Here is a 14,040-nt window from a genome sequence, read left to right on the forward strand (position 1 = left end):
CAGTGGTAGAACTTGAAACGCGGGCGCCAGTTGGGTGTGCGCAGCAGGGTCTGGACAGCACAGGCCAGATTCACGAACATGTAGCACATGAGGAAGAACCTGGAGCGGAAGGCCCAGTAAGACGGCTGCCCCCGCCCCCAAAGCAGCACTGTGGTATCCAGCCAGGGCCCCACCACACACTGCTCATCATCTTCCAGGGAGACTTTCCCCGTTCACATGCTGGTGCCTCCACACAGCAGCTGAGAAACAGGTCACATCCTGACTGTCCCTGGCCAAACACCACAAACGTAGCCATTGCCTCTACCACAGCAGCTCTCTGTAAAACCACCTTGGGTTCAAGTGGACCAACAGCTGTGTACCCAGAGCTCAACCACCTGGCCTTCTGTGCCTGCCTTGTATGTCCTGACCCTGTGTCCACACAGGAAGGGACAGTAGCCACCTCACACCCTCCACCCTGGTGTCCTTTAGGCTACTCACATGGACAGGATGGGGGCCACGCTGTCCAGGGAGGCGATGAGAATGCCCGTCTCACAGATGAGGGCCGTGAGCAGCAGGGCCCACGTGGGCTCCCCGTTGGCCTTGCCATGGCCAAACACCTGCAGTATGGAGAGAGAGGTAGGTGGGCTGGGGCAAGGGAACACCCAACCACGGGTGAGCGGAACAAGCGGACAAGGCAGTGTCCTTGGCAAGTGAGATGTTCAAGACTATCAAGCAAACCCAGCTTTCGTCACATGCCACGATGCTGCATGAAGCCAGGTCCTAAAGTAAACTAAACAGCCACACAGACAGGCTCAGGGGACGGCTCTGCCACACCTGGACTTCCATGTTTGCTTGCTGGTTTTCTTTTGTTTTTTTGTTTGGTTTGTTTTCTATCTTCAGATCACTTTTGTGTGGTCAGTGGGCCTCACTGGAACTCTACAGCCTCCAGAATTTTTGGAAAACAACTTCTTTTGGTTTAAGTTATTGGGTCATGATGCTTTGATGCCATAATCCCAGGGATCTCATTACATCCTGCGCCTCTAGGTTCACTCCAGTAACTGCAGTCCCAGCTATAGATGCCAGGTTCAGGGATACCAATCCCTGGTTAACCTCAGTGGGACCGTCCTTAGCCCAGCCTCAATAGGTCACATGGACAAATACGGCCCACCGGAAAAAGGCTTTAGAGTGCTCGGCGGCCTCTGCCCTGTACCCTCAGCCCAGTAGCTAGTGTGAGAGATGACCAGTATAAAGTCCAAAGGCAGGACGAACATCCCCTGTCTTCATTCCATAGGTTCGGCTCTGCAGGATGGACTCTTAGGGACCCTACACACCCAAACATAGCCTTCCAAGGCTCTTCTCAGGGCAGCCAGCACCATCTGCCGCAGCTCACCTGCAGGAAAGGGATGATGCCATCGCGGGCGATGGCCTGCAGCAGGCGGGGGGCCCCAGTCAGGCTCTGTAGGCCAGCACCACAGGTGGAGAAGAAGGAGCCAATGACGATGACCCAGGGGGATGGCCAGGCCAGCATGCCAATGACCAGGTTCCCTTGCAGGGCCTCCCCAAACCTACGGGTGAGCAGGGAAGGGGTCAGTAGAACTTCCAGAAAGCGATCTGAAGACAGAAAAAAAAATATCTCTGTCCTCTATTTGAGTGTGAACCTCTGGGCTCAGGGAGAAGGGAGGTAAAGAACCCAACCCAAGTGGGAGGACCCAGCCAGCTTGGCAGCTTCCCTCGGAAGGGGCTTTGGCGGTCTGACACCGTTCTGCCGGAATCCTCTCAGAACAGAAAGCCCTGGCTTATGCCAAGACGGTGTTGGCCATTGCCACTTCTGCAGCAGTCATATCTAGGTCTGGTGGGACTACATTTCTTCACCATACAGTTTGTAAGACCCCCTGAAGCCCTGAAATTCTGACAAACTTGTACCATAAGAAGAAAGGGTCCACCATGGTCTACACTAAAGTCCCACTGACCCAGCAGCGGGGCTGGGGTCTCTGGGTCCCATCTCTCTCATTCTCACACCCCTGTCTACTCCTCATCTCCAGCTTCATCAGGCCTCAGCTTTTCTGAGTAGTCTTTAGGCTCCAGGCTCAAGGGGGTGACACAATGGTTTAGTCAGGCAAGAGGCAGCGTGACTGGTTAAGTAAGAGCTTTTAGCTCATACACAATTTTGAGGCCCAGGGGTAACTGAGTTTCAAAGCTGAAGTCTCTCCCAGGAAAGACAATATACCAATTAGAGTCAGTTCATGTAGTAAAAAACGAACATACTTATCTCGCAAGACCACACCCTCGATGCAGGCCCCAAATAGCACTATGCAGGAAAGATCTGAGCTGAAGTCAAGGAGTGGTCAGTCCTAGGGCAAGTTCCAGATAGATGCATACTGGCCAGTGGGTCCTATCCCATGGGGCTGAACCCAGGATGACTTAGTGGTAAGATATCCCCATACCCTGTCCCCACGGTTATATCCCACACCTCCACAGTCCTTTGGACACTGTCCTCTCTAAAAAGAATGCAACCTCAGGGTACTCAAAAAGTGCTTGGTTGGTGGCCAGACCACCCTGCTGGGAGGACACTGGGCTCCTGGAATGTCAACTGTGGTCAGTGTTTATGCCACATACCACACTACACCCAACCAAGGCTGTATAACTAGAGTGTCCCAGACCAATCCAATGGTGTGCTGTATTTCTTTCTCCTTTGATATTACTGGATATATGAAGCAAGGGCCTTGTGCATGTTAGATAAGCACTCTACCACTGAATTATAACCCTTAGTTCTCACTTGGGTTTTTAGAGGGACATGTGCCAAATACGATCGAAAGAGAACAGGAATCCAGGTGCCATGTTTTAGTAGGGTACATCACATAGGGCTGCCAGAGCTACAAGCAGGGCAGGCTGTGGTCAGGCCCTAAAGCTGGAAAGTGCACCACAGATGGGCACAATGAGGATGTGAAGTGAAGGGCTTGAACAAGGGCAGCAGGGCCCCTTAAGGATACAAATGAAAGACGTGGTCACGATGGCCAGAATGGTCCCTGTTGGGATGGACTTCTGGGCGTCTTTGAGGTCCCCAGAGCGGTTGGATCCTGCCATGATCCCTGCAGAACAGACAGATGTGACAGGGACTGAAAACCTAGAGGCACAACTCATCTGTAGGTCAGGAAAGACAGGCCGATACCACCACTGCTTGCTGGGAAGATGGTCTCTGAGGAGCCAAAGACAGAGAGATATATACACAGAGAGTAGAAAACAGAGACTGACCAAGAGACAGAGATAGTAACAGCCATAAAGACAGAGTCAAAGGAAGATATTCATGGGGGGAATACACAGAGAAACAGACACAGAGACAGAGAGGCAGGGGAGGCGGGGAGCCTCACCTGTTACAGAGGGGAAGTAGATGCCAACTAGCATGGTGAAGTAGGTCATGATGTCCGTGAGGACGTATGGCAATGCGCCAGGCCGGCTCTCCTCGGACACGGGTACTGAGGACACGCCCTTCTTTTCCACAAATGCCCCCTTGTCCGAATATGTGCTCCACAGGTTATCTGTAAGGAGAACAGGCTGGAGTAGTGGACCTAACAGGAATCCTCCACCATCTGCTGGGAATGCTCACTGGGACTGTATGCCCAGCCTCACCCACCACTCACAACCACAGGTGGTTCTCGCTCTTCCACGGCTCTGATTCCAAAGACACTCAGCTTGCAAGGACCAAGGGCAAGAAGCAACTCCCCCCACACCAACCTCAACACAAGGTTTCAGCACTAGGGGATCCCTGCACACAGCACTTACATGCTCTTAAACAGCTAGCTGCCCACAGTCTTAGTGGCCTCCCTGCTGGGCACACACCAACAAGGCCGCAACACTAAGCTGTAATGGTATTAGTTCCTCCAATAATCCAAGAAACGTGGCCGCCTTCACTTCCCACTGCATTCCAGCCTGGCCCAGTGCAGTCTTGCACCGACTGTGAACACCCCATAGGGACCCCTCTATAACTGGACTTCCATCTCTGTGTACTTGATGCTTCCCTTGAGATCTCTTGGGAGCTGCTTCCTCCAGAGGGCTTACCTCTGAGATTCCAGGAGGCCCTGTGAGTTAGGGACCCCTGTGCTCCTCACCCCTCACCCAGACACAGCCCTCAGCTGCCTACTGACATCACACCAAACCACTGGGGAGCACACAGAACTTCAGCCTCACAGAGGGTAGACGACTAGGACCGAGTGTGCAGGCTCTCCAGGAACAGTTCCTTCACACCAAGATGACACCGCCCCCTATTTGTTAAGCCAGCATGTGGAAGGGGATGACAGGGTTCTGGGCCAATCACGGATACATTGCGATTTCCAGGCCACGCTGGGCTGTAAAGTATTTATCTCAAACAAAGATTGAGTGCCTGGCCTTACCCAGCTGGTTTGTAGCAGCTGAAGAAGGCCACTTCAGTCTAGAGTTTGGCTGGACAGGACCCCAAGGATTCGTCTAAGCAAGAGGAACCAGGGCCCTAAGAGTAGTCCCAAATAACCCGGGGCAGTGGTCACAGCCTTCCACACCAGCACTTACCCAGGAAGACACCGCTGGCCACACCAGGGATGCCCTGGATCTCAGTGACATTATTCTGTACGAAGTACTCGTCGCAGGTGGCACTCAGGCTAGAGCCATTGCAGAAGAGGCGCCAGAGTGCAGTGGTCACTGTGCCGTTGCTGACAACCTGCGTTTTGGCACAGGTCTCAAAGCTGCGTTTTGCCAGCGTGCGGTTCCCAAGCAGACAGACCCTGGAGCAGGGAGAGGATGGAGCTCGATTTCACCACTCTTGGCTGACTCAGTGGGAGGCTCAACGCCTCCCACGTTACTGCAGGGGCCACATGTCAGGAGCAAGCATCAAGCCGGATTCCAACGCTTTAGGGACTGATCTCTCATACAAGCCCTCAACTGATCAGGACTGCCTTCCTCCTGCCTAGGGCAACTCTTTCTGGAAGGAAGGTGGTTATATCCTCCAAAAAGATGGCAAACCCACAGCTCTGGGGGTTTCATCGCATCCTGGCTCCTGTCTTCCCTACCAAGGACCATGGCTTTGGTCAGTCCCAACATAACCCAAACAACCACTGCACCCCCGGCTTGGTTCACACTCATTTGCTTGCTTGCTATTACCCTGGTCACCTTGGTTAACCTCCTCAATTCCACAAGAGGACAAGAGCCAGCCCACTGGAGGGCTTTCTATGGCGATGAGGAAGCCAGGTCTCATGGGATAAGAATGGGCCACACTGGAAAACCACTGTGGGGGTTTGAATGAGAACGTCTCCCACAGGTTCAGACATTTAATACTTGGTCCCCAGTTGGTGGCGCTGTCTGGGGAGGCTCAGGGCATAGTTATGTTATTGGGGACAGACTTTGAGAGTTCATAGTCCTGCCCCACTTTCAGTTCACGCTCTCTGCGTCATGTTTGTGGCTGAAGATAGGATTTCTGTTTCCTATTCTTGCTGCCATGTCACCATGCCAGGATGGACTCTTATCCCTCTAGAACCGTAGGCCAAAATAAACTCTTTCTTTCATAGGTTGTTTGTAATCATGCTGCTTTTCACAGCAACCTAAAAGTGACTAATACATTATCCAGAGGGCCACTGGCTACCCTGAGGTATGGATAACCTTCATTAGCTTCCTGTTCTCATAGATGCACCCAGAACCAGCTGCACAGGTTCTCATAGATGCATCCAGAACCAGCTGCATGGGTTCTCACAGATGAACCCAGAACCAGCTGCACGGGTTCTCACAGATGCACCCTGAACCAGCTGCACGGGTTCTCACAGATGCACCCTGAACCAGCTGCACGGGTTCTCACAGATGCACCCAGAACCAGCTGCATGGGTTCTCATAGATGAACCCAGAACCAGCTGCAGAGGTTCTCACAGATGCACCCAGAACCAGCTGCACGGGTTCTCACAGATGCACCCAGAACCAGCTGCACAGATTCTCACAGATGCACTCAGAACCAGCCGCACGGGTTCTCATAGATGCATTCAGAACCAGCTGCATGGGTTCTCATAGATGAACCCGGAACCAGCTGCAGAGGTTCTCACAGATGCACCCAGAACCAGCTGCACGGGTTCTCATAGATGCACCCAGAACCAGCTGCACGGATTCTCACAGATGCACTCAGAACCAGCCGCACGGGTTCTCATAGATGCATTCAGAACCAGCTGAACAGGTTCTCATAGATGCACTCAGAACCAGCCGCATGGGTTCTCACAGATGAACCCAGAACCAGCTGCATGGGCACTGTTACCATCCCATACTCTAAGGTTTCTCAAAACCACACTGGAGCCCAGGAATGAGTGACTATCAAGGCCACCTCCATGCTTTTCCTTAGAAAAGAACCGAGGGTCTGAAAGGCCAGGCCCAGCCCCTGGAGAAACACTGCAAGATGCACCCAGCATTAGATCAAGGCCCCCCTGCACAGCCTGGGACTCACGGGATGTCAGGTGGAGCGAAGGCTGTTTTGATGACCCCAGCATAGATGGCCATGATGGAAAGCACAACACAGGCTAAGAAGACCAGCGCCAGTTTGTTGACGTATTTGACGCCCACAAAGACCACGACTGCCATCAGTGCCAGCGCGCAGCTGCCATACACACGCATGTTGTTCAGCAGCGCCGCCGCCTCGCCGTCTGCTGACTCTGCCTGGAAAACGGCTGCACTTGGAGAGATGTAGGTCTGCGGGAAGAAGGCAGGTCAGCGAAGAAGGAGGTCCTGGCCAGGGACTCGTCCAGCCTTGACCTCACCTTGGCTCCTTCCCTGACACTAGCAAAGAAAGCCTGTCAGATTGAGGTCACTGGGAGTAGTGAGACAGAATCCTGTGTTTCACCCAAGATGGACCCAGGGTGCCAGCCCACGGTCATTCCCTGTCCAGTTCCCTCAAACTGCCAGAAAACCAGCAGTCTAGGAAGTTGGTCACCTAGACTAGGTGCTAGGAAGGAAAGCAGGCATCTAACCCTTGTGTGGTATCTTAGTGGCTGACCTGACTTGGTCAGGTTACTCACAGGCAGGGGTGAGCCCTTGCAGGGAGGGGTCAGGGACTCCTGACAACAGCCTCAGCAGAACCCAGGGCATCTCCTCTGTCTTTACTAATGCCAGCTGACCGCTGAGCACACTCTCCAGAGAGCCAGCAAGTAGCTACTGTGTCCTTCAAGCTGCTCTACCTTAGAGACCAACCAGACCCTAGGAATGGGCATGACAATCTAGAGCATCCCCCTTTGTCTGCAATCCAGGACCCATAGGGGGACATGGACTCCTAGGTTCCAGCCCAGACTCTCCAAACTTGAATATATCAGGAAGCCTTTCTTAGCATGGGATGTCTTCCCTGCAGGCTCTGAGATACCTGGGTACCAAAGAAAAGAGCCAACTCTATGGAGATAGTTATAGTAACGGTTAATATTAATTGTCAATTGACAGGATCTAAGATCACCTAGGAGAAAAGCCTCTGGGGACACCTGTGATCCATATTAGATTAGCTTCTGTCCATACCAGTGAGATATCTTAAAGGTGGCATTTAATTTTAGGATGGTGAAATACCATCCTAAAAGTGGGTAGCCCAGTCCCTGAGTTGGGATTTTGAACTGTATAAAAAGGAAAAGGCTATGTGAACACTAAGATTCGTCACTGTCTTCTTCCTAGCTGCAGAAACAATGAGACCAGCTGCTTTGACCACCTGCCCCTGGCCATTTTCTGGTCATGATGAGCAGTATCCTCAAACTGAAAGCCAAGAGAAACCCTTCCTTAAGTTGCTTTTGTAATAGTTCATCATAGCAACTGGGAAAGAACTGGTACAGAGAATCAATTCCCCAGGCTTCTGGGATGTGAGGTAGGTCAAGCCTCAGCCATTGCCTTGTTCCAACTGGAACCTTCATCTTCAAGGGTCACAGAAGACATACTGTCTCCAAGGCTGACCATACCGTACCTGGGTAGGGTTGGGGGGGTCATACTACAGACACTTAGGCTATAAAACTCACTGACACTGAGCACAAGTCCTACTTCAATGCAGGGAATTCCTTTGAGTGCAAGACTGTAAGGACCAGGGCTGAGCAGGCCTGCTTTGCCTTCAAGAGCTAGCATTGGTCAAGGAGTTATACAAGCCCATGGCTCCTAAGACAGCACAGACTATGAGGTCTCATCCATCAGGGACCCAAACCCTCAGCCCAGATAGCAGTTTTGAGAGCCCAGATGTCCAGAGCAGCAAGGTAGAGGACAGTCAGAGGGAAGAGTAGGGCTCACAGGTAAAGTGCCTGGGTAAGGAAGACTTTCATAGACGAACTCACCAGGAAGATCTCGATGGTACCCAGGATGTACATGGCGCCTGCAAACGTTGTGCCCAGATAGAAGCAGAGGCCTACAGCCCCTCCAAATTCAGGTCCCAGCGAGCGGGAGATCATGTAGTATGAGCCACCCGCTGTAAAGATAGCCCAAGGAAAACATGGGTCAGGAAGTACCATTCATTATGAACATGGAGCATTCATTCAAAAAGAGGTGTCTCCATGAAGGGATTAGCAGCTTTAGTCTTCCTTCAAAATAGAACCAGGAGGAAGCCTTGGACAATGAAGTCATGTCTACCTTGCCCACAGGAGCAGGGTAGTTAAGGTGTGATGTGTCCAGTACCTCATTTGTCTTCAGAAAAATCTACTGTGCCTTCAGATGGTTAGACACTGGCACAGGGCTGCCAACTCTTTTATGCATAGGACTAAGTAGTGCTTGGTGGAGCTGTCACAGCTAGCTGAAAGAGTTATAGCTTCATATAGGTTTGTGTCCACCTCTAGGATGTGGTTTCCTTCCTCACTAACAGAGGACAGGCAGGAGTGAGGTCTACACCAGGGCCTCTAGGGACAGGGCCACTCTCTTCTCTTCATGGGCAGCCCAATACCCCAGTGCTACCCTGATGCAAACAGTTAATGTCATTGTCACCATGGGTCCGGGGAAGGGGATAGCAACCGTACACACATAGCTCGCCCTGCACGGTGAAAAGATCAACAAACCAACTCAAGAGTCACAAGCGCTGGCATCCTCACCTGGGACTACACCGTTGGTTGCAATGGCACTCATAGAGATGGCAGTCAGCATTGTCTGAAAAGAAAGACAGCTCTTTCAGGAAACGTGTGCCCCAAGATTCTCCAACATGTTGAGCCTGAGGCTGCAGACTTCTGACCTCAAAGGAGGTGCTAAATAATCAGGAAAGACAGATCCTTCCCTACCCAAACCCCAAATACATTCCCAAAAGTAAAAGAAAATACAGGCTCCACACCCGGCCCAACACAGCCCAGAAAGCTGAACTTTACCCAGGCGCCTGACCTCTCTAAGGAGTCTCAGTTTTGTCTCTACTAACCCATGAGGCACAAGGGGACACTGTATCTAGATGCGCATCCAACAGGATATAGGGGACCTCACCTTGCATCCGCCTTGCCTCCAGGAACCACCCTCTGCTCCAGAAAGTTGATTTGTGGGTGTCAGGGGTGTCAATAGCCACACAAAGAGTGGTATTAGCCTGAAGTGCGCACACAGAGTGACCAGAGGACAGGCCTGGAGTGGCCACATGGAATGACCAGTCAGGAAGCATAGGCACATGCCCTGGGAGAGCCACGGCAGGACCAGACACATGAAGTAACAAGTTGGGGGAACTGACCAGTCAGGGGACAGAAAAAATGACCAGTCGAAGGACAGTAAGTAGCCTGGGATAGGCACAACAGTATGAGCTATTAGGGAACAAGTGGTCAGGTGGCCTGGGGCAGGAAGTAAAGGAGCTCCCATTCAACCATATTATCTGAATTTCTTTCAGAAAGGACCCTTGTGCTTTCAAGTGACACCTGAGTAACTAAAACAAATTTATACTTCTCACCAGAGAAAGGGGAAGAAGAGAAAGCAGGTAAATAGACTGTGAGCAACAATAAAAGGTAAAATTAAAAAAAAAAAAAGTCACTAGAAATAAGGAGACATGACAGAGGCAGCTCTGAGTTCATTCCACCGACCTCAGCCTGGACTTGAACAAGCTACAGACCTGTGTCCCTTTCTCTACAAACAGAGATCTTGAAAAATGCCCACGGTCCTTCCAAGGTAGTCTTGCCACAGCCTAGTGACAGGCACCTGCCCCTGACTCGCCTTCAGCCCAGGTGTCCCCAGATGTAGAAATGCCACTCCAATAGAGTACAGTAAATAAGGTCCTCAGACTAGTGGGGAACCTGGCCTTTGACAAACTAGATGGGCCAGCGTCTTTCCCATGTTCTCTGCAGGAGCTGGTTTCTACAGAGAAGCCTACAAGGGCAAGCCTGCTTCCCCAACAGGACTCTCCCAGGGCCCCGCCCCAGCTCCTCGGGACCAGCTGAGAACACTCACACAGGTACAGCACATGGACACGATGAGGAAGGACTCCAGAACACCAGCTGCCCCCACAATCCAGGTCAGACGCAGGAAAAGGATAACACCCAAGATGTTCTGCAGGCAGGGCAAGTAGACGCCAATGAAGGTGCCCATGCGTGGGGCCTGGAACAGAGAAAAACATGTCTGGGGTCTCCCACAGCCTGTACCCACTAAACCAGCCTGGAACCTTACCCAGGCTTCGGCTTGGAGGAGCATGGCAGCCACACAGTGAAGAGACAGGATAGCAAAGATGCCTGACAAAAACCCATGTCAGAAATAAGATGAGATTCATGGTCCTAGAGCAGACCCCAGCTGTCTAGGGCACTGAGCCGGAACTGAGGAAAACCACACTAGGCAGAGCCCAGGGACAAGCCTCCTAGTCTGCTTCCCTACTGAAGAGAAGATTCCGAGTGGGAAGTCTGAACAGCAAGATAGGACCCCTGCCGTATCTGTGAGGCAAGCTAGGGGCCTGAGCCTTGGATCCCGGAAGGGTGAGGCCTGAAAGACGGGAGGCCAGAGAGGAGCTAGAAACAGGTAAGGCTGCCTGTAAAGTTCAAGAGTCTCCGAGTAACCTAACAGGGAACAGACTAGAGATTTGAGGACACAATAGCTCAGAAGCCAGACCCCAACACAAAGGAGGCTCATCTCAGTGTAGGTGAACACAGAATGACCCTGGAGCATTGGCTTGGCGCATTCTCTGAGGATGATGTCCCACAGCCTGAGAACAGGCAGGGAGAGCCCGGCAGCTAAAGAGTGGTACTGAATGGTCGTGCCTAGCCAGAGAACAGACTCCAAGGAGAACAAACTGACCGCCTAAACCTGAGAGGACAAAATGTCAGCTCAGGCCTGCACAGGGCTGTCCCACAGAGCCACCCAGAGCAGGGCAGTCTGAGCTCTACCAACCGGAGACAAGAGGTCTCACAGGAAAACAGGGAATGTGTGGAAAGTTCTGGGTTTAAAAGCCTGGAGGCCTTAGCCCTGAGCCCAAGGCCAGTGGGCAGCAGTGGGCAACACTGAAGGGATAGATATAGCAAGATGGAGGGAGACCTAGGCCTTGACCTCATGGCCTCCTTATCTTTGAGGTACGGACAATGCATTCTGGGGGCAGAAGTCTTTGTGGGTTTGAATTCTGCAAGCTGCCAGATGGAGAAATGCCTTTGAAACTTTTTTTAATAAGTATTTTTATCTTTAATTATGTTGTGTGTGTGTATGTATGTGTTGGTACATGCACATGAGTGCAAGAACCCATGGAGGGCAGAAGAGGGTACTGGATCCCTTGGGAATGGAGTTATCGGTGGTTCTGAATTGCCCAACACAGGAGTTCTGGAAGGGCAGCAATCACCCTTATCTGCTGAGCCCTCTCCCCAAACCATCTTTTAGATTTCCCAGTTAAATTAAACAATTTAACTTAAGAATTAGCCGGGCAGTGGTGGTAGCAAACACCTTTAATCCCAGCACTTGGGAGGCAGAATCAGGTGGTTCTCTGTGAGTTCAAGGCCAGCCTGGCCTACAAAGCAAGTTCCAGGACAGAGAAACCCTGTCTTGAAAAGCAAAACAAAATAGGAAGGAAGGAAGGAAGGAAGGAAGGAAGGAAGGAAGGAAGGAAGGAAGGAAGGAAGGAAGGAAGGAAGGAAGGGGAAGGGAAGGGAAGGGAAGGGAAGGGAAGGGAAGGGAAGGGAAGGGAAGGGAAGGGAAGAGAAGAGAAGAAAGGAAGGAAGGATTAGAGACCACAGTGTGAGGCGGACATTAGAGACAGCCCATAGAAGCATGGCAGAGAACAACCTGTAAACAGGCCATTGCTGGGCAGTTTGAAAGTGCACAAGCAGCTGCCCAGGTCACATGGTTTCACTTCAGCTCCCACTGAGACACAGGCTCAGGAGCTAGCTGTCTCCCCAGTATCCTAGTGCCTTGGGGTCCCAGATGCCTCTAAAGGGAATGGCCAACTCTGAATGCTTAGCTTTGTTCAGATGAACTGAGCCTGTTTACAGCCCAGAAGACAGAGCAATGAAAAGTGATGCCTGTCTCTGGGGACAAGCTTCTGTGACATCAAAGGAGACACCAGAGTCAGGCTCTCCTCCTCCTGTCCCGTCAACCCAATGGAGCCCTAAGTAGGGCAGCTGTTCACTTCCAACCAAGATAAGCACCTCTGCTGAGGGCCGAAAACTTCATCACCTGAAATCCAGTCCAGGAGCCATGTCCCCAAGGGAAACACTGACCAAAGCATTGCCATATTTTGGGCTGGGGTAAAATATACTAAGTACAATCTCCCCAAATGTGACTGCTCTGTTTGCAAGGAGCCCTGGGAGGAGGGAGTGGCAGCCGAGCCTACCGGGTTCCACTCGTGGGTAATAAGAACTAAACCACGGTATCAATTTGAGCAGTGCCTTGGTTGAGCAGAGTTGACCCTCAGTCAGTTCTAAGATGCAGTCAGACCAGTATCTATTACTGGCACAGGCCAAGTTTTCCTTGGATACAAATTTCAGCAGACAAAAGAGATGGGCAGATGGGCAGGGAAGACCTGGGGTTTCTGAGGTCCAAGAGCCTGTAGGACCGTGAGGCAGTGATGAGAGCACAAACAAAACCCCAATAAGGCACTTGAGTGAGAGACCTACTTCCACAGCTGCTGTGGGAAATGCTCTGGTACCCTGTAAAGATTTGTCACTAGTATTAGTTTAATAAAACGCTGATTGGTCAATAGCCAGGCAGGAAGTATAGGCAGGGAGACAAAACTATGAGAATTCTGGGGAAAGGAAAGGCGCAGACCCTGTCATAAGCCAGATGCAGAGGAAGCAAGATGAGAAGGCCTTACTGAGAAAAGGTACCAAGCCACACGGCTAAACACAGATAAGAATTATGAGGTAATTTAAGTTGTAAGAGCTAGTTAATAATAAACCTGAGCTAACAGGCCAAGCCGTTTATGATTAACATAAGACTGTGTGTTTCTTTGGGACTAAATGACTGCAGGACTGGGATAGGGGACAGAAACTTCCGTCTACGTGCAGCCCCTACATTCTCCTCATTCAGCACATCTGGGAAGCTGTGACTTTGTCTCTGAGGATCTGGGAAGGGGCAGGAAGAGGCATGGACAGAGAACACATCTGAGGAAGTCAGGAAGACAGCCCATGCCCTTGCTAACCTTAGCCCTGTCCCCAAAGACTACGAGGCCCCAGATCTGACCAGTTTCAAAGCACTGAACATCGTGAAGACCTGCAACACAGTACTAACTCTGCTGGGCTCACACTAGGAGGGAAAGAAGGCAGCTAAGGCCACTCTGTGGTCTGACCTCCCTGGAGCCACCGTCAGGCTGGGCACCGGCTCATGGGAAACACCCAGGAAACAGCTGGATGTGACACACAGGGTGGACACAGAGGAAGGGGGAGGTGGAGGGCAGATGAGCTGGCTGTCACCTGGCTTGGCAGGTGTCACACAAATGAACATCTTCATTTGTGTTCACCAGCACTGGACTCCTCCCTCCAGAGAAAACAGGGACCTTTGGGAGGTAGAACAAAAGGGGAATAAAAGTCAAAGTCTTTAGTGATGGCTTTAAACCAGACATAGTGGACACACACCTGTAATCCCAATACCTGGAAGCTGAGGGAGAAGGATGATAGTGAGTTCAAATCCAACTTTGGGCCACATAGTGAGTTCCAGGGAAGCCTGGGTTACAGAGTGAGGCTTTCTCAA

The 14,040-nt window shown here is 51.5% G+C and overlaps 1 protein-coding gene across 2 annotated transcripts in view; it reads right to left on the reverse strand.

Moving 5' to 3' along the window:
• Slc12a7 (solute carrier family 12 member 7) overlaps positions 1–14,040 on the reverse strand; it is an 83,254-nt gene that overhangs the window by 18,187 nt on the left and 51,027 nt on the right. For both annotated transcript variants that reach the window (XM_038321264.2, XM_038321265.2), the window contains exons 4-14: positions 10,333–10,479; positions 9,015–9,069; positions 8,271–8,401; positions 6,428–6,669; positions 4,522–4,733; positions 3,348–3,515; positions 2,970–3,068; positions 2,245–2,302; positions 1,370–1,544; positions 478–596; positions 1–99 (exon numbers count right to left, since the gene is read on the reverse strand). In XM_038321264.2, the coding sequence (XP_038177192.1) occupies positions 1–99; positions 478–596; positions 1,370–1,544; positions 2,245–2,302; positions 2,970–3,068; positions 3,348–3,515; positions 4,522–4,733; positions 6,428–6,669; positions 8,271–8,401; positions 9,015–9,069; positions 10,333–10,479 (1,505 nt within the window). The remainder of the gene's footprint in view (positions 100–477; positions 597–1,369; positions 1,545–2,244; positions 2,303–2,969; positions 3,069–3,347; positions 3,516–4,521; positions 4,734–6,427; positions 6,670–8,270; positions 8,402–9,014; positions 9,070–10,332; positions 10,480–14,040) is intronic.

This window comes from Arvicola amphibius, chromosome 3 (genome assembly GCF_903992535.2).
Source record: "Arvicola amphibius chromosome 3, mArvAmp1.2, whole genome shotgun sequence".
In the NCBI taxonomy this organism is placed as follows: domain Eukaryota; kingdom Metazoa; phylum Chordata; class Mammalia; order Rodentia; family Cricetidae; genus Arvicola; species Arvicola amphibius.